The sequence below is a fragment of the Xenopus tropicalis genome, chromosome 7, assembly GCF_000004195.4.
Source record: "Xenopus tropicalis strain Nigerian chromosome 7, UCB_Xtro_10.0, whole genome shotgun sequence".
Taxonomy (NCBI): Eukaryota; Metazoa; Chordata; class Amphibia; order Anura; family Pipidae; genus Xenopus; species Xenopus tropicalis.
This window is the reverse complement of record NC_030683.2, coordinates 14,138,612-14,161,824: the sequence shown is the minus strand read 5'-3', so window position 1 is coordinate 14,161,824 and position 23,213 is coordinate 14,138,612. Positions and strand designations below refer to the sequence as shown.

At 41.8% G+C, this 23,213-nt stretch overlaps 1 protein-coding gene across 2 annotated transcripts in view; it reads left to right on the top strand.

The window, feature by feature from the left end:
* pcdh15 (protocadherin-related 15) overlaps positions 1-23,213 on the top strand; it is a 709,890-nt gene that overhangs the window by 628,601 nt on the left and 58,076 nt on the right. For both annotated transcript variants that reach the window (XM_031905917.1, XM_031905916.1), the window contains exon 30: positions 22,147-22,323. In XM_031905917.1, coding sequence (XP_031761777.1) covers positions 22,147-22,323 — 177 coding nt within the window. The remainder of the gene's footprint in view (positions 1-22,146; positions 22,324-23,213) is intronic.

The window sequence follows — 23,213 nt, the reverse complement described above, 5'->3', positions numbered from 1 at the left end:
GAATTCCCTCATCACTAACCCCAACCTTTCACTGCAAAACTCTCCCTAACTTCCTTCAGAAAACCTCTTCATCTACCAAAACAATAAGGGGACATCTCTTTTTATGCTAAATATGTGTATGGGAAGTCTGGGATATTTTTTTATCAGTGGCTAAAGTCACAAGTCTTTATATGTTCTCTAATCTACAAAATCTGTTACTGTCATTTTGCCGATTGGTTGAGCCTTAAGGTCCCCATACACATTAAGGTTCGCTTGCTTGGTGAGATCGCCAAGCGAGCGGATCTTCACCCAATATTCCCACCTACGGGTGGGTGATATTGGGGAGCGTGTAGGCTAATTTGATCGCTTGGCCCTGGGGCCAAACGATCGAATTATATTGGCGGCTAGAGATGTAGCAAACTGTTTGCCGGCGAACTAATTCACACGAACATCGGGTGTTCGCAAGTTTGCAAGTTCGCAAACTTTTCGCGTATGTTTGCAATTTGGGTTCGCGTGGCGTTTTTCCGCTGCATTTTTTTCTCGGCCTAAAAACGGCGCACAAGCCACACATGGCGTTTTTTAGCAAATCCCGTTTCCATGGTGCTAATAGCGCGAAATAGCAAAAAACAACGCGTATTTCCGCAAGGTCTGCCAGTTGCCTTTGCGGTTTTACACAACGCTGTGTCAACAAACTATTTTTTAGAGAAATTTTTGCCCTTGATCCCCCTCCTGCATGCCACTGCCCAGGTCGTGGCACCCTTTAAACAACTTTAAAATCAGTTTTCTGGCCAGAAATGGCTTTTCTAGGTTTTCTAAGTTCGCCTTCCCATTGAAGTCTATGGGGTTCGCAAAGTTCGCAAAAGTTCGCACTTTTTTGAGGTTCGCTACATCCCTATTGGCAGCAATGGGGCAGTCGGTTCGGGGACAGCACCAACTGAATTTTCTAACCTGGCCGATCGATATCTGCCCAATTTCAAGCCAGATATCGGTCGGGCAGGCCCCTCGTTTCTGCCCCTACACGGGCCGATAAGATGCCGGATCATTCCAAGGGACCCATATCGGCAGCTACAATCGGCCCGTGTATGGGGACCTTTATCCAACCAGGAGCTCCCAGGCAATTTACAAATAGTAAAGTATAAATTACATACAGTATTTCTTGCTCATATGGTACAATGTAACAACAAGGGGTGCAAATAGGTTTCATACAGGCCCAGTTAAGTGTTCATTTTTAGAAGGTGGGGCCTGATTTTATAAGGTTTCCATGTTTTTAAAACTGTATAGAAAAAACATGTATTCAGGTACCTGTTATCCAGAATGCTCGAGACCTGAGGTTTTCCCTGATAAGGGATTTTTCTGCAATTTAGATCTCCATAACTTAAGTCCGCTAAAAATAATTTCAATATTGAAAAACCCAATAGGCTTGTTTTGTCTCCAATAAGGGGTAATTATATCTTAGTTGGGATCAAGTACAGGTACTGTTTTATTATTACAGAGAAAAGGGAATCATTTAACCATTAAATAAACCCAATAGGGCTGTTCTGCCCCCAATAAGGGGTAATTATATCTTAGTTGGGATCAAGTACAGGTACTGTTTTATTATTACAGAGAAAAGGGAATCATTTAACCATGAAATAAACCCAATAGGGCTGTTCTGCCCCCAATAAGGGGTAATTATATCTTAGTTGGGATCAAGTACAGGTACTGTTTTATTATTACAGAGAAAAGGGAATTATTTAACCATTAAATAAACAGAATGGGACTGTTCTGCCCCCAATAAGGGGTAATTATATCTTAGTTGGGATCAAATACAGGTACTGTTTTATTATTACAGAGAAAAGGGAATCATTTAACCATTAAATAAACCCAATAGGACTGTTCTGCCCCAATAAGGGTTAATTATATCTTAGTTGGGATCAAATACAGGTACTGTTTTATTATTACAGAGAAATGGGAATCATTTAACCATTAAATAAACCCAATAGGGCTGTTCTGCCCCCAATAAGGGGTAATTATATCTTAGTTGGGATCAAGTACAGGTACTGTTTTATTATTACAGAGAAAAGGGAATCATTTAACCATGAAATAAACCCAATAGGGCTGTTCTGCCCCCAATAAGGGGTAATTATATCTTAGTTGGGATCAAGTACAGGTACTGTTTTATTATTACAGAGAAAAGGAAATCATTTTTAAAAATTTGAATGATTTGCTTATAATAGAGGCTATTTTAAAATACCTGTTGGTACAGTCTACATTCCTACACTAGAGTAGTACACTCGTTGAAAGGAACATATTAATATATATTCCAATTGGGAATAAAGGAGTCTCTTGCTGGATGCAAAATATACATGATAATGGGTAAAAACATGTCATGAAGAACTATGGGTAAAACAATTCATATTTAAAAGTTCTGCAGAGGTTCCTAATTCTTTGTATAAAAACCCCTATGAGTTCTTAGTTTATTTACCAATCGAGATATATATAGTTAATGAATGTGTTATTATTGTGAAGCTATACACACAACTAAAGATTGGCTCAGTAATTGATTCCTTGCAGGGTGGATTTAATTTTAAGAAATATCCCTAGGCAAATGGGCAATTTATCTAGAAGTCTTTGAACTTTCACACAATACTATGATGTCTGAATAAAAGTGTTGCAGCAATTATAGATGCAGTAACAAATCAGGATATTTTCTGAAAACGTTGCTGGTAAGGAAGCCATTAAAATGCCTAATAAATCATTGTGTTTGCTTGTGTAGTGAATATAACATGTTGGTAGGCTTGGAGACTCAGTGCTAATACCGTCTGTCAACTCATCCAGGTCATGATATACAGGGGCCGATTCACTAAAAGTCGATAATGCTTATCGTATGGTTTTTTGCTAGGGATGTAGCGAACCTCAAAAAAAAAGTTCGCGAACCTGTTCGCGAACTTCCGCCGAAAATTGCGAATATTCGCGAACTTTGCGAACCCCATAGACTTCAATGGGAAGGCGAACTTTAAAACCTAGAAAAGCCATTTCTGGCCAGAAAACTGATTTTAAAGTTGTTTAAAGGGTGCCACGACCTGGACAGTGGCATGCAGGAGGGGGATCAAGCAAAAATTTCTCTGAAAAATTGACCCACGCTGTTTTTCGAAATGATCGGTAATTTTGCGACTTTTTCGTAATTTCCGGCGCTTTCGTAAAGTTATCGTAAGTTTTGCGACTTTTTCGGAGCATTCGTAACGTTATCGTAAGTTTTGCGACTTTTTCGGATCTTTCGTAACGTTATCGTAAGTTTTGCGACTTTTTCGGAGCATTCGTAACGTTATCGTAAGTTTTGTGACTTTTTCGGAGCATTCGTAACGTTATCGTAAGTTTTGCGATTTTTTCGGTGCCGGCGAACCCAAATTGCGAACATCACGAAAAGTTCGCGAATTTGCGGACTTGCGAACACCCGATGTTCGCGCGAATTAGTTCGCCGGCGAACAGTTCGCTACATCTCTATTTTTTGCATTATAAAGCACGCAATAATTAAGTCCCGAATCATTTTGCATGCGTTAAGACGCATATCCCATGCGCAGAAAAAAATCGCAATGTGTTATTTACCTCGCATTGTGTTAATTAGCAAATAGTACTAACGCATGATTCACAAACACATATGAAGCGTTAAACAAGCTAAATATCGCATTAGTCTGTGCGAATATTAACCCCTACTTGGTGCAGGCGGTACTTAAAGAAAATTGCGGTTCGTGAGCTTTTGGCAACACAACATGGACTGCTACGTGCGTAATAATGTGCGCTTATATGGCATGTATGGCTAATATGGCGGCAGAAATGATCGCGCATGCGTTAAAATATCGCATAAAATCGGTCATCGTGAGTTAAACAACGCAAAGAACATTGCGTCTTAATTATGACACGTGCCCTTTTAGTGAATCGAGCGTTAAGTCGCAAAAAATAAGAAGCGATACAATTTTTAACGCATGCTATAAATAGCGCTCGTTTTTTTATCGTCCTTTAGTGAATCGGCCCCACAGTATCTAGTAGAATTATGTCTAAAAAAACTGGACTTTTCTGAGTTTTCATGAAAACGTTTCACCACTCATCCGAGTGGCTTCTTTAGTTCAAATGACTGGTAGGGAATTCCCCGGTATTTAAACCCTTGAGGGTAGTAGAGTCACAGACATCCAATCACAATGGTTCCATTGAACTTATTCAGTTAGGTGTTGGCTGAAACTCATAGATGTGTGAAAGTGTGAACTGTTGTGAAACCGCCGGGGTAAGGATGTCAAAGCGGCATTGTATGTTGATGACAAGCGGTGTCGCAGGTCCCCTCCTCTGTCCAGGGATGGTTTTTCCAAATTAAGCACATTACTGTCCTCAAAAGAGTGTCCCTTTTCCTTAAGGTGTAGATAGACTGCTGATTAGTGATGAGCAAATCTGTCCCGTTTCGCTCCGCCAAAAAATTCACGAACCGACTAGAAAATTTGCGAAACAGTGGAAAATCAATGAAACACATTTATTGTGCAACATTTTTGTCGACCGCGTCTTTTTTTGTCTCCTGTGTCCTTTTTGCCGCGCCCAATTTTGAAGAGACTGCACCCGTTTTTGACGGGACTGCGCCCAATTTTTGGGCTTGCAACAAATTTTTCCCCGGTAAATTTTCACTGAAGTTCCACAAAAGAATTCGCCAATGGTGAAATGCAGAAATTTGCTGCGAATGCCTGGGGGAAAAAAATTGCTCACCACTACTGCTGAGTCCTGAGTTCACCCTCCTATGTTGAGCCATTCTCTTAGAGAGGTTGTTTTGTCTCCCCAATGTATAAGTCAGAGCACTCTTCACTACACTGGACAGCATAGACCACATTACTTTTTTCATGTGCTTTGGTGTAGGACCTGTGGGTTGGGACCCCTTTGGGGGTCGAACAAGACCATTGGAAAACACATATTTCTGATTGTCTTAGGAATAATTTTATGGTTGGAGGTCACCACAACATGAGGAACTGTATTATAGGGTTGTGGCATTAGGAAGGTTGAGAACCACTGGTGTAGGGTCTTTAGGGTGCATCAACTTCTGTCTCAGAGTGTTGCTGGGTTTGAAAAGATCTTGAGATCTTTTTGAAATGTCTTCGGGATGCTTGCTAAATTCATTGTAATTGCACAATCAATATGCATCATGAAGTGGTGAAGCTGAATGCATACCTCTGGTTTTGACCAATTACATGAGTCCTATAAAGCGCAACTAGGTAATTTCATGCAAGAGCTTTCACTTCATCATAAGTGGGGGCAGAAATGTGTGTAATGAAAAGCTTTCTTTGCCCTTCAATCTATATTTTATTTCTTTTTACACCCAGATTAATATGACCAAACTCTTAATCAGACTGAGGTCTGAGGTCCAGCACATACTATGTCATTCAACAGAAGTCAGTAGAAGCCAGTCAGTCCAACTGTCTCAAGTCAACCAATACTGGCTTCAATGAACCGTGCTGTCTCATTGGTTTCATCCTGATTGGTTTCATCCTGACTAATAGAATGATTTGATGATAAACCTTTACAAATTTTAAAAATATCAATGGATTGGAGAAATAGCTTTTTTTTTATACTTTATTCTTTCCAGTGATAAAGTGACAATTTCTCACTATGTTAGAGAAACAGTAAAACAGAATTAAGATGTGTGACCCACATTGGCATTATCATCAAAATGAGACTTGTATATAATTATTACAGGTAGACTGACCTTTCTAACCGTGTAGCTAGAAGTAAAGTGATTGATGGTTTTGCGAGAATCTGGCAACCTTGACTTAGGTTAATTTAGTCAAGAACCCTTATATTTAATAGATTTTTTTTTTTCAGTCTCCTTGGATGTAAAATATCCTCAGTAAGTCAATGTAATACGTTTCTCTTAAAACAAGGTGATTTGTCAGTTGAAATTCCGATTACTGAGATATTGGACAAAGCGGGGTACAAGTTGGGCTCTTTGAAATATTCTAAATCATGGAAACATCCTTGTCATATAATTATGGATAGTGATGGGCGAAATGTTTCGCCAGGCATGGATTTGCAGTGAATTTCCGCGTTTCGCCATTGGTGGATTGTTTCGCAAAACGGATGAAAAAATTTGCCGACAAAATAATAGCCACGGGCGACAAAAGAATAGCCGCACGACGAAAGAATAGCCATGGGCGACAAAAGAATAGCCACGTGATGAAAGAATAGCCACGGGCGACAAAAGAATAGCCGCGCGACAAAAGAATAGCCATGGGCGACAAAAGAATAGCCACGTGATGAAAGAATAGCCACGGGCGACAAAAGAATAGCCGCACGACAAAAGAATAGTTGCGGGTGCCAATTTTTTTTTGACGTGCGACATTTCCGCCGTTTCACGAATTTTCCGCCATTTCGCAAATCTTTTGAAAGATTCTCATATTTTTCGGTGAAGCGAAACGGGACAGATTCGCTCATCACTAATTATGGGACATCTAGACATCAAGGAGGAGTCTAGTTTTTAATGGGTGGCACCTAGGGAAGTCTAAGTCCCTGTGGGTTTAATTTGAGAGGAAAGGTTTTATTAGGCACCTTATCCAAACATTAGATAGAATGAACTCCACAACTCCACAAATATCATACAATGTAAACTGAAAAACTGTTAAAAAGAATCAATAAAAATACAAAGACTGAATATAAACACAGAGCATCAGAAGTTAATACTGTAAATATGTAAACCCTTTTTAGTATGGGGCCTATTCATCAACGTACAAGTTTGAATCCCAAATTGGGTAAAATTCAGATTAGATACGATAATTTCTGATGATCGCAAATATCGTAAAAAATATTACGAAAAAATCGTATTAGTCACGATAATATTGTATTGGCAATCCGAAAGTCACAAAATTTTCATATCTGAAGAATCGTAAATGAATTTGATCCTTCTGTGCATGATTTTGGAAGCCTCCCATAGGGCTCAATGGCACTCTACAGCTCCAACCCGGCCCAAGGAAAGTCTCCCATAGGGCTCAATGGCACTCTGCAGCTCCAACCCGGTCCAAGGAAAGTCTCCCATAGGGCTCAATGGCACCCTGCAGCTCCAACCCGGCCCAAGGAAAGTCTCCCATAGGGCTCAATGGCACTCTGCAGCTCCAACCCGGCCCAAGGAAAGTCTCCCATAGGGCTCAATGGCACTCTGCAGCTCCAACCTGGCCCAAGGAAAGTCTCCCATAGGGCTCAATGGCACTCTACAGCTCCAACCTGGCACAAGGAAAGTCTCCCATAGGGCTCAATGGCACTCTGCAGCTCCAACCCGGCCCAAGGAAAGTCTCCCATAGGGCTCAATGGCACTCTGCAGCTCCAACCTGGCACAAGGAAAGTCACAATACCGAAGTTTGAATGAACCTGAAACTTTCGTATTTGGCGTGACAATACGATTTTGTCACAAACTATGAAAAAGTTGCGCAAATATATGAAAAAGTCACAAAAAATATGCACAGTCAGAACAAATACGATTTTTTTGTATTTCGTACCTGTAGTACTATAGTAAATAGGCCCCTATATGTAGTACAGGTATAGGACCCGTTATCCAAAATGCTCGGGACCAAGGGTATTCCAGATAAGGGGTCTTTCCATAATTTGGATCTCCTTACCTAAGTCTGCTAAAAAATCAATAAAACATTAATTAACCCCAGTAGGATTGTTCTGCATCTAATAAGGATTATTTATATCTTAGTTGGGATCAAGTACAGGTACTGTTTTATTATTACAGAGACAAGGGAATCATTTAACCATTAAATAAACCCAATAGGGCTGTTCTGCCCCCAATAAGGGGTAATTATATCTTAGTTGGGATCAAGTACAGGTACTGTTTTATTATTACAGAGAAAAGGGAATCATTTAACCATTAAATAAACCCAATAGGGCTGTTCTGCCCCAATAAGGGGTAATTATATCTTAGTTGGGATCAAGTACAGGTACTGTTTTATTATTACAGAGAAAAGGGAATCATTTAACCATTAAATAAACCCAATAGGGCTGTTCTGCCCCCAATAAGGGGTAATTATATTTTAGTTGGGATCAGTTACAAGGTACTGTTTTATTTTTACTGAGAAAAAGGAAATCAGTTTTAAAATTCTGAATTATTTGATTAAAGTGGAGTCTATGGGAGACGGGCTTTCCGTAATTCGGAGCTTTCTGGATAACAGGTTTCCAGATAAGGGATCCCATACCTGTATAATAGAGAGATTCAAATAATAGGCATTATATGTCAAGAATGCTCATTCTGTGGTCCTTGGTGTTGTTTTGTGATGAGCGAATTTTTTTCGCTAGGCATGGACTTGCAGCAAATTTCTGCATTTCGCCCTTGGCAAATTGTTTTGCGAAAAAAAGTTGTATGCCACAAAATGGTTGCGTGACACCCACGTTTCACAATTTTTTTGCCGCTTCCCAAATTTTTTGTTAGTTTTGTGAATTTTTTGCTGAAGCGAGAGATTCGCTCATCCCTAGTGACGAGTGAAACTGCCTTACTGTCAATGAAAAATTTGCAAAACTTTAAATTGTTACCGAATTGGAGTGGAATTTCTAAATTGTGTTAATAAACAATGTATCTTTATTGTCGTTGGCAGAATAGTGCAGGGGCGTTCCTGCAGGCGCAACTTTTTGTGGAAACTGTTTTGGACTTCAACAGAATGGTACCAGGGTTATAAATAGATGGTCATTAGCGATGAGAGAATTTTTTCACCAGGCATGGATTCGCAGCAAATTCCCGCATTTCGCCATTGGCGAAACTTCCGTAAAAATTTGCCGCAGAAAAATTCGTTGCATGGGATTTTTTTTGTCGTGCGTCAAATTGGGTGCGGTTGCGTCAAATCAGGTGCGATCACGTCAACAAAAAGCGCGGGAGACAAAAAAATAGCCGCAGGGCGACAAAAAAAATCGCGCTACAAATGTGTTTCATGGATTTTTCACAGATTCTCTCATCACTAATGGTCACGATGCACACAGTTAACTTTTTGGTATAAAATAAGCCAAATTATACTTACGTAGAGAAAAAAATGGAATAACCCTGTTTTCTTACTGTTCCGGGGGCCTTTTATTATTCATGGAGATATCTTCAGCAATGTGACATATATATCAGATCCAAATTCATCATATTCCTGCAGAAAAATATTTTTATAGCAGGTGACAGGGCCTGCGGTGGATCTTCCTTTCAGAGTAATAATGCTCTGCAGAGGGAGAAAATTAGTCCTTCATTAAATTTCATGCTCATATCGTATTCCTTTCAGATAAAAAATAAAAGGAATCCTGCAGCTCATCCGACAACCTTCCATTCCTCTTTGACTATGCAGGATCCAAAAATAAGAGAAAAAAAAAAATCATATCATTAAGACTGACTTATTGTTTTATGGAAATGAAATTAAATATCCTTATCAAAGCTCATCTCAAATACGTTGCCAAAAGCTATTATTGAAATGAGATATTTAATCAACTCTGTCCAACGGAAGAAAGTTTTGGAGATCATTACTGGAACTTAAAGAGCAGTTCTCTAGCAAAATCAATAAAACCAATAAATTGAGAAGGAAAATGATTCCATCGAGCACACAGTTTATAAATTCAACCAATGAAAGACAAATAACGAGTACTCAACTAATTGGACAAGAGTTTAGATTTCTCTAAAAAAAAAAAAATTTTTGAAAAATGACGGAATTGCCAACCACGATGCCCACGATAATGAATCTTTGAAAGAAGTCGCCGGATAACTTTCTTCTCATTCTTCAGTGTAAATGTCTGGAAACCAAACTTATACTTTATTTGAATTAAGCGACCGTTTCTATTATTAAACATATTTATTCAAATTATTACATTTTTGAAGAACCTTCTACAGTTTTTGGTAGTCTAGAGGTTGTAAGACTGATTATTTTTTCAACAACTCATACACTTCTAAAATGAAATTTTGACAGCACGCCTTTAAAGGTGCCAATAAATCACAAGTTCTAAGATTTCAAGAAAAGATCTTTATGCCATAAATTACTTTTAACTGACAGTAGAAGGTTCTGCAAGTCCCAAAAGAGTGCCTAATACAGTGATTCCCAACCAGTGGCTCAGGGGTAACATGTTGCTCACCAATCCCCTTGATGTTGCTCCCAGTGGCCTCAAAGTTGGTGCCTATTTTTGAATTTCTGACTTGGAGGCAAGTTTTAGAGACATAAAGACCATGGGGCATATTCATCAAAGTACGAGTTTGAATCCCGAAATGGGAAAAACTCGGAATAAATACAATAATTTATGATGATCGCAAATAAATAAATAAATCGTATTAGTCACGATAACATTGGCGATCCAAAAGTCACAAAATTTTTGTATCTGAACGATCATAAACAGCGGGAAAACCTTTCTATCTTTGATCCTTCCTTTGATTTTGGAAGCCTCCCATAGGGCTCAATGGCACTCTGCAGCTCCAACCTGGCCCAAGGAAAGTCTCCCATAGGGCTCAATGGCACTCTGCAGCTCCAACCCAGCCCAAGGAAAGTCTCCCATAGGGCTCAATGGCACTCTGCAGCTCCAACCCGGCCCAAGGAAAGTCTCCCATAGGGCTCAATGGCACTCTGCAGCTCCAACCTGGCCCAAGGAAAGCCTCCCATAGGGCTCAATGGCACTCTGCAGCTCCAACCCGGCCCAAGGAAAGTCTCCCATAGGGCTCAATGGCACTCTGCAGCTCCAACCCGGCCCAAGGAAAGTCTCCCATAGGGCTCAATGGCACTCTGCAGCTCCAACCCGGCCCAAGGAAAGTCTCCCATAGGGCTCAATGGCACTCTGCAGCTCCAACCCGGCCCAAGGAAAGTCTCCCATAGGGCTCAATGGCACTCTGCAGCTCCAACCCAGCCCAAGGAAAGTCTCCCATAGGGCTCAATGGCACTCTGCAGCTCCAACCCGGCCCAAGGAAAGTCTCCCATAGGGCTCAATGGCACTCTGCAGCTCCAACCCGGCCCAAGGTAAGTCTCCCATAGGGCTCAATGGCACTCTGCAGCTCCAACCCGGCCCAAAGAAAGTCTCCCACAGGGCTCAATGGCACCCTGCAGCTCCAACCTGGCCCAAGGAAAGTCTCCCATAGGACTCAATGGCACTCTGCAGCTCCAACCTGGCCCAAGAAAAGTCACGATACCAAAGCTTGAATGAATTCGAAACTTTCGTACTTGGGGTGACAATATGATTTTGTTGCGTAATTTTTGATGCACAGTACAAAAAAGTCGCTCAAAACAACAACAAAAAAACGGCGAAAATACACAAGGTACGAAAACTTAGAAAAAAATACCATTTTTTTTGGATTCGAAGCTGATTGTACTTTGATAAATAGGCCCACAAGTGTCCTGCTAAACAGAGTCTCTGGTAGGGATGAGAGATTCTGTTCCATTTACTTTGCAAAAAAACTTGCGAAACTACAGGAAAATCCGCAAAGCGGTGAAAAATCCACAAAATGTGTTTGCCGCCGTGACTTTTCTGTCAATCATGTCTATTTTGAAACAACGCCATTTTGACATGACCACAACTTTTTTTGATGCGCAACAAATTTTTCCGTGGGGATTTTTTTCAGAAGGTTCACAAAAAAATTTGCAAAATGTGGAAATTTGCTGTGAATCCATGCCTGGTGGAAAACTTCACTCACCACTAGTCTCTAGTAGTCTGCCAGGCCACATTAGGCTACTAATTAACCAATCTGAGTTCCTATTGGTCACCTACTAGGATAGTTTTTGTGCTGGTGTTGCTCCCCAGCTTTTTTTTAATTGAAATATTGCTCACGGGTAAAAAAAGGCTGGGGATCCCTGGACTAATATAAAGGGACAGAAGCAAGGGAAAAATTGTGGGCTTTCATATTTGGCATTTGCCATGTATTTAACACTATTTGGGCTTTTTTTGCATGAAATTGTACATTTTTGATATTTAACAAGAAAAAAAACATGTAAAACTTCTACGTCTAAAAGCAATTCAAGCTTTTTGGGTTTTTTTTTTTCTAATTTTTTGAGCTTTTCAATCCATTAGAAATCGTGGAAGATTATAAATTTTTATTTTTTATACTGTAATTTTGTTTCAGATTTTCAAATTGTTTAATAAATAAGGTAACAATTTTTTTAAAAAAAAAAATATGAGTTTAGTCAAAGAAGGGGAAAAAAACGAAAATTACACAAATACAAATTTTGATAAATATACCCCCTAAAGTTGTCCATCCATAGACCAACATGAGATCAGCTCCTCCGACGTGAATTAGCAGCTTACTGAGGCCTTTCCAAAGGCTTCCCTGTTAGTGATGAGCAAATCTGTCCCGTTTCATAAAATTTGCGAAATGCGACAGTGCCCAATTTTGACTCGACTGCGCCCTTTTTTTTACACGCCCAATTTGACTCGACCTTTATTTACGCGACCACGGACAATTTGACATGACTGCGCCCACTTTGACACGCAACAAAAAAAATTTCCACACAACAAATTTTTCCGCGGCGAATTTTCACAGAAAACTCGCCAAACAATTCGCCAATGGCAAAATGCGGAAATTCGCTAGAAATCCATGCCTGTCGAAAAAAATTCGCTCATCACTATTCCCTGCCTGATATCTGTCCAAAATATCTTTCTCTGTCCATCAACTCCGATTGCTATTTACTTGTTTAATACATATATCAGTCTTACAATTCAAACAAATTGAAGGCAAAAGGAAATAGTGACAATAGATCTTTTTTAATAGGAAGATGATCTTTTCTATGAAACTGTGTTTCAAATTCAATGGCACCAATTGCTGTGTATATTAAGGTAAATACAAAAAAATAGACTATAATTATATAAACAGGGTCGGAATGGAATTAATCATTCATACAACTTGTCATTGTCATCTCACTCTGTATTCCATTCCGAATGATAAATGCCCAGGATACAAAAAGAAAGTGTAACCTAGAGGTTCTCAGTGTAGGAAACTGCTTGCACCAGCAGATAACAGTCACTTCCCTACAGTAATTAGAACCAGCCCAGTGGGGCAGCAGAACTGGATGCATCTGCAGTTTTGGGAAAATAGACACAAATTATCCTCTCCTGTGTCGTGGTATTTATATTAAATGAATTCCAAGAAAGCAATAAATCAGAATAAAATGGTAAATACTTTATAGATAACCGAATAGAATTTCATTAAATAGATATTTCTCTCAACACATAGGGCAACATTTATTAATTAAACATTATTAATTATTGAGCCCTATGGGAGACTTTCCTTGGGCCGGGTTGGAGCTGCAGAGTGCCATTGAGCCCTATGGGAGACTTTCCTTGGGCCGGGTTGGAGCTGCAGAGTGCCATTGAGCCCTATGGGAGACTTTCCTTGGGCCGGGTTGGAGCTGCAGAGTGCCATTGAGCCCTATGGGAGACTTTCCTTGGGCCGGGTTGGAGCTGCAGAGTGCCATTGAGCCCTAAGGGAGACTTTCCTTGGGCCGGGTTGGAGCTGCAGAGTGCCATTGAGCCCTATGGGAGACTTTCCTTGGGCCGGGTTGGAGCTGCAGAGTGCCATTGAGCCCTATGGGAGACTTTCCTTGGGCCAGGTTGGAGCTGCAGAGTGCCATTGATCCCTATGGGAGACTTTCCTTGGGCCGGGTTGGAGCTGCAGAGTGCCATTGAGCCCTATGGGAGACTTTCCTTGGGCCGGGTTGGAGCTGCAGAGTGCCATTGAGCCCTATGGGAGACTTTCCTTGGGCCGGGTTGGAGCTGCAGAGTGCCATTGAGCCCTGTGGGAGACTTTCCTTGGGCCGGGTTGGAGCTGTAGAGTGCCATTGAGCCCTATGGGAGACTTTCCTTGGACCGGGTTGGAGCTGCAGAGTGCCATTGAGTCCTATGGGAGACTTTCCTTGGACCGGGTTGGAGCTGCAGAGTGCCATTGAGTCCTATGGGAGACTTTCCTTGGACCGGGTTGGAGCTGCAGAGTGCCATTGAGCCCTATGGGAGACTTTCCTTGGGCCGGGTTGGAGCTGCAGAGTGCCATTGAGCCCTATGGGAGGCTTTCCTTGGGCTGGGTTGGAGCTGCAGAGTGCCATTGAGCCCTATGGGAGGCTTTCCTTGGGCTGGGTTGGAGCTGCAGAGTGCCATTGAGCCCTATGGGAGACTTTCCTTGGGACAGGTTGGAGCTGCAGAGTGCCATTGAGCCCTATGGGAGACTTTCCTTGGGCCGGGTTGGAGCTGCAGAGTGCCATTGAGCCCTATGGGAGGCTTTCCTTGGGCTGGGTTGGAGCTGCAGAGTGCCATTGAGCCCTATGGGAGGCTTTCCTTGGGCTGGGTTGGAGCTGCAGAGTGCCATTGAGCCCTATGGAAGACTTTCCTTGGGCCGGGTTGGAGCTGCAGAGTGCCATTGAGCCCTATGGGAGACTTTCCTTTGGCCGGGTTGGAGCTGCAGAGTGCCATTGAGCCCTATGGGAGGCTTTCCTTGGGCCGGGTTGGAGCTGCAGAGTGCCATTGAGCCCTATGGGAGACTTTCCTTTGGCCGGGTTGGAGCTGCAAAGTGCCATTGAGCCCTATGGGAGACTTTCCTTGGGCCAGGTTGGAGCTGCAGAGTGCCATTGAGCCCTATGGGCTCAATCCATTGGTGGATTGTTTCGCGAAACGGATGAAAAAATTTGCCACTGCACGTCCAAAAATTGTCGCGTCAAAATAAAAGTCGCGGGCGACGAAATAATAGGCGCGCAACAAAATAATAGCGCACAACAAAATAATAGCCGCGAAAGGAAAGAATAGCAGCGTCCGACAATTTTTTTTTTTTTGACGTGCGAATTTTCCGCCGTTTGGCGAATCTTTTGAAAGATTTGCGAATTTTTCGGCGAAGCGAAACGGGACAGATTCGCTCATCACTATTCAACATTTATTATTGTCATCATCATCATCACTATAAAAATGGAGGTTATACTTATATGTATTTCCATACACTGTCTTGAATGGAAAGCTTGGACCTTTCTGATTTTTCTGTACTTCAGACTACAATTTCCAGATTTAATATTAGAAGCAATTTTCCTGTTATTTAAGGGATTGGAAAAATGTGCCTTTGACTCTAATATTATATTATTATTAAAGTTTCAAATCACTTTACCCAGCATCAGCTCTCATCTAGCCCTGGCAGTCCCTTTCTGTAGCCCAACTTCCAAAAGCAGTGTAATTTAGAATTCAGACTACCTTAAGGTCATTATTGTTATTTTTTCCTACACACAATTCCTTCTCCTAGGAGGCTACAATAAGGAGATAAATGAAGCGTAGTGCTTCTTTTACAAATAGCTACAAGGAACAGCTACAAGATGACTGAAGTAGAAAACTATAACAAAAATTGAAGAAGTAGTGAGTATTTTGAGCCTAAACCCAACACACAGGGCATGTGAAAATATGATATTTCCAACAAGCCATGAAGAACTGAACATTATTTTATGGGGCAGTTGACCTCTGTGTACTTGACATGCCAGGGCCTATTTTGGACCCCATTTCAGCAAATTACCATTGTAAGTGCGGGCACCAAGCATATCTGGAGCTGACCCCAAGGCATTGCAATACAAATCTGGACCGGGCAGCTGTCCAAGCAGGACTGTATTATAACAAAACAGAAATCAAAGTCTGTGCTTGATGTAAATTACAGGACAGATAGGTGTAACCTGTCTATGTGTTTTACCATACCTGAGTTAGCAGCCCTAGAAGCTCCCTCTGTTTGTTTAAGATAGCAGCTGCCATTCTAGCTTGGTCTCAGTAACATCTGTGTTGCAGCTCTGGCTGATGGTAGCTCAGATTACAGCAGAGAGGGGAAGGGGAGGACAGAAAAGGGAGGGGTAGAAAGGTGCAAGCTGCGCAGTCATGTTGTGCAGTCAAGTCTGATACCGAAGAACATGTTTACACAAAAGGAGACAAGAAATTCTGTGGTTCTTTTGATAGAGGACTCAGTGAAGCTTTTCTGTGAGTGCTTATGGTTGTATTTACAAAGGTATATACCTTTCTGATAAAGCTTTTAACCTTTCCTTCACCTTTAAGGAGCCAGTTGAAACCAGGGGGGGAACCCTAAATTGACCACAACCCTGGACAGTATGTCCAGGGTTCCCACAATCAGTTGCATTAATAGAGATGTAGCGAACTGTTCGCCGGCGAACTAATTCGCACGAAAATCGGGTGTTCGCAAGTTCGCAAGTTCGCGAACTTTTAGCGATGTTCGCAATTTTGGGTTCGCCTTAGCTGCAGCCAAATTTTGACCTCTCACCCCAGAGCCAGCAGATACATGGCAGCCAATCAGGCAGCTCTCCCTCCTGGACCACCCCCGGCCCACTCCCTTCCATATATAAACCGAAGCCCAGCAGCCATTTTACATTCTGCCTGTGTGTGCTTGATGAGTTAGCATAGGGAGAGAGCTGTGCAGGGGTTTGAGGGAAAGTTTAGGTAGCTTTGCTGACTAGTGATCTACTTTCTACTGCTCTGTATGTAGCTGCTGGGGACAGCTGTCCTGCTGATCTCATCTGCTGTAACCAGGGCCGGGCCAAGGTATTTTGGCACCCTAGGCAAAGGCTTCAATCAGCGCCCCCCCCCCAGTCAGAGCATAGTCACATGTTTTACCCCACGCGATGCCCAGTCAGACAGAACTAATAAATGCTGCTATCATCAAGCCACATAAAATTATCCCCCTCTATTGCGCCCATGTACCAATGCCAGCAGCCATCCTATTGCCCCCCATCTGTACCTGTGCCAGCAGCAGCCAATCCCTTATATTGCCCCCCCATCTGTACTGTACCTGAAGCAACCAATCACTTATATTGACCAATATGTCCCCAACCTGCACATAAAAATATCATATTCTGCCCCCAAACCATATGTACCTGTGCCATCAGCAGGCAAGAATTGCCCCTATCTGTTCCTTCCTGTGCCAGCATGTGTCAGAACTCAGCCGTTTCTCATGCGCTGCTCAGGTACCTCTGCAACGCGCCAGCGCTCCCTGTACTTTGAGTGACGTAACGCGCAGGTGTATGGAGGGGCGCCTATGTGCGTGCGTACGCATACGTCACAGCAGGCATAGCGCTGGCTAAGGGAAGGGTGGGGAGTGCTCCCGGGTCCCAGGCCAGCTACCGATTACAGTAAGCGGTACACAACGTACACACATGCTAGAGGCGGGTTGGAGTGGGCTGCGGGCTGTTTATTAAAGGCCAAGGCTGCCAAGCAAACTAGTTTTAAAAATAAATAAAACTCCCCCTTAAAGTGCGCCCCTTAGTGATTGCGCCCTAGGCAGGCGCCTACTCTGCCTACCCCTAGTTCCGGCCCTGGCTGTAACCCAATACGTTACACATAGTAGTGACATTGCATTGCAATAAAATCACTTGAGCAACGTTTTTCCACCAGCAATAATATATTCCGTATCCACTACTGCGGCGTTTTGTCTTTGCGCGTGAACCGGCTGTAACCTTTACACGACTTGATTGGCATGTAGACGCCGGACGTTTTAAAGCAGTTTATTACACAAGTTTAGAAATGTAGTGTGATTTCTGCCCTTCACAGCACAAAACACAACGCTGTGTCAACAACGTATTTTTCAGAGAAATTTTTGCCCTTGATCCCCCTCCGGCATGCCACTGTCCAGGTCGTGGCACCCTTTAATCAACTTTAAAATCAGTTTTCTGGCCAGAAATGGCTTTTCTAGGTTTTAAAGTTCGCCTTCCCATTGAAGTCTATGGGGTTCGCAAAGTTCGCAAAAGTTTGCACTTTTTGGCAGAAGTTCGCAGGTTCGCAAACTTTTTTTGTGAGGTTCGCTACATCTCTATGCATTAATAGGCACACCAGAAGAAGATAGTAAGTAAAAGACAAAAAGTATCCTCATGAGTGTTTGACACAAAGCTACATTACAGCACATAACTGACATTGGTTTCAGATCCTCTTAAGGTACCATTTTCAAGTGATAATTTATCAATATTAAGACACCAGTAGTGATGAGCGAATTTGTCCCGTTTCAATTCGCCGAAAAATTCACAAATCTTTCAAAAGATTCGCCAAACGGCGAAAATGTCACGCGACTATTCTTTTGACCCCAGCGACTATTCTTGTGACAATTTTTGGATGTGTGACTATTCTTTTGATGCCCACGACTATTCTTGCAACAATTTTTGGACACGAGATTATTCTTGCGACAATTTTTTGATACACGACTATTCGTTTGACGCCCGCGACTATTCTTGCGACAATTTTTGGACACACAACTATTCTTTTGTCGCCAGCGACTATTCATGCGACAATTTTTGGACACACGACTATTCTTTTGTCGCCAGCGACTATTCTTGCGGCAATTTTTGAACACATGACTTTTCGTTTGACACCCGCGACTATTCCTGCGACAATTTTTGGACACACGACTATTCGTTTGACGCCCGCGACTATTCTTGCGACAATTTTTGGACACACGACTATTCTTTTGTCGCCAGCGACTATTCATGCGACAATTTTTGGACACACGACTATTCTTTTGTCGCCAGCGACTATTCTTGCGGCAATTTTTGAACACATGACTTTTCGTTTGACACCCGCGACTATTCCTGCGTCAATTTTTGGACACACGACTATTCGTTTGACGCCCGCGACTATTCTTGCGACAATTTTTGGACACACGACTATTCTTTTGTCGCCAGCGACTATTCATGCGACAATTTTTGGACACACGACTATTCTTTTGTCGCCAGCGACTATTCATGCGACAATTTTTGGACACACAACTATTCTTTTGTCGCCAGCGACTATTCATGCGACAATTTTTGGACACACGACTATTCTTTTGTCGCCAGCGACTATTCTTGCGGCAATTTTTGAACACATGACTTTTCGTTTGACACCCGCGACTATTCCTGCGACAATTTTTGGACACACGACTATTCATTTGACGCCCACGACTATTCCTGCGACAATTTTTGGATGTGCGACTATTCTTTTTCCGCTGCAAATTTTTGGATGCGTGACTATTCTTTTGATGCCCACGACTATTCTTGCAACAATTTTTGGACACGAGACTATTCTTTTGTCACCAGCGACTATTCTTGCGACAATTTTTGAACACATGACTATTCGTTTGACGCCCGCGACTATTCTTGCGACAATTTTTGGACACGCGACTATTCTTTTGACGCCCGCGACTATTCTTTTGACGCCCGCGACTATTCTTGCGACAATTTTTGGACACGCGACTATTCTTTTGTCGCCAGCGACTATTCTTTTGACGCCCGCGACTATTCTTGTGACAATTTTTGGACATCTGACTATTCTTTTGTCACCAGCGACTATTCTTGCAACAATTTTTGAACACATGACTATTCGTTTGACGCCCGCGACTATTCTTGCAACAATTTTTGGACACGCGACTATTCTTTTGACGCCCGCGACTATTCTTGCGACAATTTTTGGACACGCGACTATTCTTTTGTCACCAGCGACTATTCTTTTGACGCCCGCGACTATTCTTGCGACAATTTTTGGACACCTGACTATTCTTTTGACACCCGCGACTATTCTTGCGTCAATTTTTGGACGTGCAGTGAATTTTGCTGCGGTGAATTTTTTCATCCACTTCGAGAAACAATCCGCCAATGGCGAATTCACCGCGAATCCATGCCTGGCGAAACATTTCGCCCATAGACACCAGATATTGTTTTATTTACATATTAAAATTCTAATTGTTCCCTAACTAGAATTCTATATTAACTACAACAATTTGTACTTTATTTTTAGATCTACTTCATACTGAATTGTCTGTAATTGTTTACCAGGAACTCTAAGCTTCTTTGTGGCTTTTACTATAATTTGCAGAGTACAGAGCCAAGAATATGTACGATACGTCAATATAAAGGTTAAAGTCAATGGAAGCATGTCTTAGCATCTCTCATTTACATTGCAAATATAGTATTGATGCTTCTCTGGTGTATCCCCTCGCTTATTGTACTCACAGGGAGGAAAAGCCAGAGAGATCCGGCCAGAGCACAGACCAAAATCCCCCAAGACATTGCTTTCACCTTCCGTACTGATTTGTGCAAAATTTGTTTTTACCAACAGGCCATCGAGATTGCTATGGCTACAGTACAAAGCTCATTATATTCGTAGAAGCTCAGTAGACCTTATATTGTATATTTTTTTCTTACCTTTATTAAATGTGATGCCGGTGAAAATGATTTCGTTGTATAAGTTTCAGTTGGATTTGCATGGTAATTGTTTTTACTCCATCCCAGTGGAATTCTATGAGCAGCAGCCGTCTGGTTTTCATATTAGTAGAAAAGCAAAGGGGGTTGCACATTGGAATAGATAGACAGACGATTGCCTTTACATGAATTGGCCAACCAGGCTTCTACAGTTATCTGGATCATTGTTCCATTGTTTGTAACATCTCATGGGATAAATAATGCCACCTGGACTTACATCATACTGCACTTTTTTCTGTTTTGCTTTTTTCACTTCATATATTTGTTGACTATCTTCAAGACATCAAGTGAACAAGTAGAACATATTGCTTCTTGCCTCCTAGTAATGTCTTACAACCTACAGGCCCAAAGTAGAACATATTGCTCCTTATAATCTCTTACAACCTACAGGCCCAAAGTAGAACATATTGCTCCTTGCCTCCTAGTAATCTCTTACAACCTACAGGTCCAAAGTAGAACATATTGCTCCTTGCCTCCTAGTAATCTCTTACAACCTACAGGTCCAAAGTAGAACATATTGCTCCTTGCCTCCTTGTAATCTCTTACAACCTACAGGCACAAAGTAGAACATATTGCTCCTTGCCTCCTAGTATTCTCTTACAACCTACAGGCCCAAAGTAGAACATATTGCTCCTTGCCTCCTTGTAATCTCTTACAACCTACAGGCCCAGGTCCAGGTCTAGCTGAACAGTAAATGCCACCATAGAGGCAGACAGATGTCAAACAGGGTGTGTTCTAGATGTGCTAGATGCACATATGTGCATCTAGCACATCTAGGACACACCCTGTTTGACATCTGTTTGCCTCTATGGTTTTGAACTGATGTGCTGCCTTGAATAGCCAAGACAGAGTTGAAGTCACTCTCACTGGCCATGTTGGAACTTGACATGCTTGTAATTGGCACCCTGGAATAGACTGTATTGGGTAAATGTAGCAAAAGGTTCAGAATTTATTATTGATATAGTAACCCATAACAACCAATAGAGATGTAGCGAACTGTTCGCCGGCGAACTAATTCGCGCGAACATCGGGTGTTCGCAAGTCCGCAAATTCGCGAACTTTTCGTGATGTTCGCAATTTGGGTTCGCTGGCACCGAAAAAATCGCAAAACTTACGATAACGGTACGAATGCTCCGAAAAAATCGCAAAACTTACGATAACGGTACGAAAAAGTCGCAAAACTTACGATAACGTTCCGAATGATCCGAAAAAGTCGCAAAACTTACGATAACGGTACGAATGATCCGAAAAAGTCGCAAAACTTACGATAACGGTACGAATGATCCGAAAAAGTCGCAAAACTTACGATAACGTTACGAAAGCTCCGAAAAAGTCGCAAAACATACGATAACGTTACGAAAGCTCCGAAAAAGTCGCAAAACATACGATAACTTTACGAAAGCGCCGGAAAATACGAAAAAGTCGCAAAATTACCGATCATTTCGAAAAACGGCGTGTGTCAATTTTTCAGAGGTTTTTGCCCTTGATCCCCCTCCTGCATGCCACTGTCCAGGTCGTGGCACCCTTTAAACAACTTTAAAATCAGTTTTCTGGGCAGAAAAAAGTTCGCCTTCCCATTGAAGTCTATGGGGTTCGCAAAGTTCGCGAATATTCGCAATTTTCGGCGGAAGTTCGCGAACAGGTTCGCGAACTTTTTTTTTGAGGTTCGCTACATCCCTAACAACCAAACAGCAAGTAACATTTACTGTTCGGCTAGACCTGGACCTGCAGGTTGTAAGAGATTACAAGGAGGCAAGGAGCAATCATTGTGCAACAGGTACAAGGTGCAGCCAATAAGGACTGTGATTGGTTATTTGGTAGCCACATGTAGACGGGCAGATTATAGAAGGCTCTGTTTGGTCAAAAAACAAATAAGTATATTAGCCTGAAACCAATGCAGAAAGGAGTTACTTGTCAACTCCCAAGCATACTTTTTTTCATGTTAGATATGATATAATTTTTTTTAAATCATGCTTTGCTTTATTTTGTGCTTCAGGATCCTAGAGGGTTATGTACAGGACCAAATCCCTGGTGCAGCAGTGGTGGTGGAATCAATAGGGGCTCGGAGGTACGGTGATGGGTTCTCACAAGAGGATTACACCCAGAGCGACCTAATGATTTATGCTGTAGACCCCAAAACTAACAGAGCGATATCACGGAATGAGCTTTACAAGTAAGTTTCCTATATCATTTATAGAAATAATGATTAAGGTAATATACAGCTGATGTGCAGAAAATCACATTTTGGCACTGTCCACCTCACAGATATGGAAAATTCAGTGTTTTTTGGTAATTGTATTAATGGTGCAAGGAAGTCAATCATTGGCTGAACCGTAGTGCATTCAGGGGAAACCATCGAAACGCCAAGGCAGTTCTTCACTTCTAACCAGGTCACTCCATTAAAATAAATCACTATCATACCCTCTTTCATAAAAATGAGACGTGTGAGTTGATGAGTGGTGTGCCATAGTGCTATTGGTGCACTAAGTAATATTAATAGGCTTAATTAAAATTTAGATGATTTTTTTAGTAGACTTAAATTATGAAGATCCAAATTACTCAAAAATCCCTTATTTGGAAAACCTCATGTCCCAAACATATCCAAATCCCTGGATAACAAGTCCCATACCTCCATACCTGTAATATATACAATTTTCCAGCTGTAACATATAGAATATTATAGAATACATATAGAATATTACACAGGAGCAGGGTGAGTAATCAGGGTGGTAATTTGCTACCCCTGGTAGAGTGACGCCTGAAGGTTTTAACCTTGTCTGCTTTTACAGGAGAAGGAGGGAATGGTTAGGATTCCCTACCCTGTATGTGACCTTCTTCCACTTTCTTGCTTTTCACTACACTCACCCCCTTCCATTTCTCTTCTCTCTGCTTACTATACCTCTCTGGTGGGTTAGACCATTTGGTTTATCTTGGCGTAAACATAGGTACACTGCCGGTCTTATTTTACACTGTACCCTCCGCACTTACACATTTAGTGCAAAGACATGTTGGCTGTTAATTTGTTTTACCAATGGCACCTCTAGGGAGTGTTCTCCTACCCAA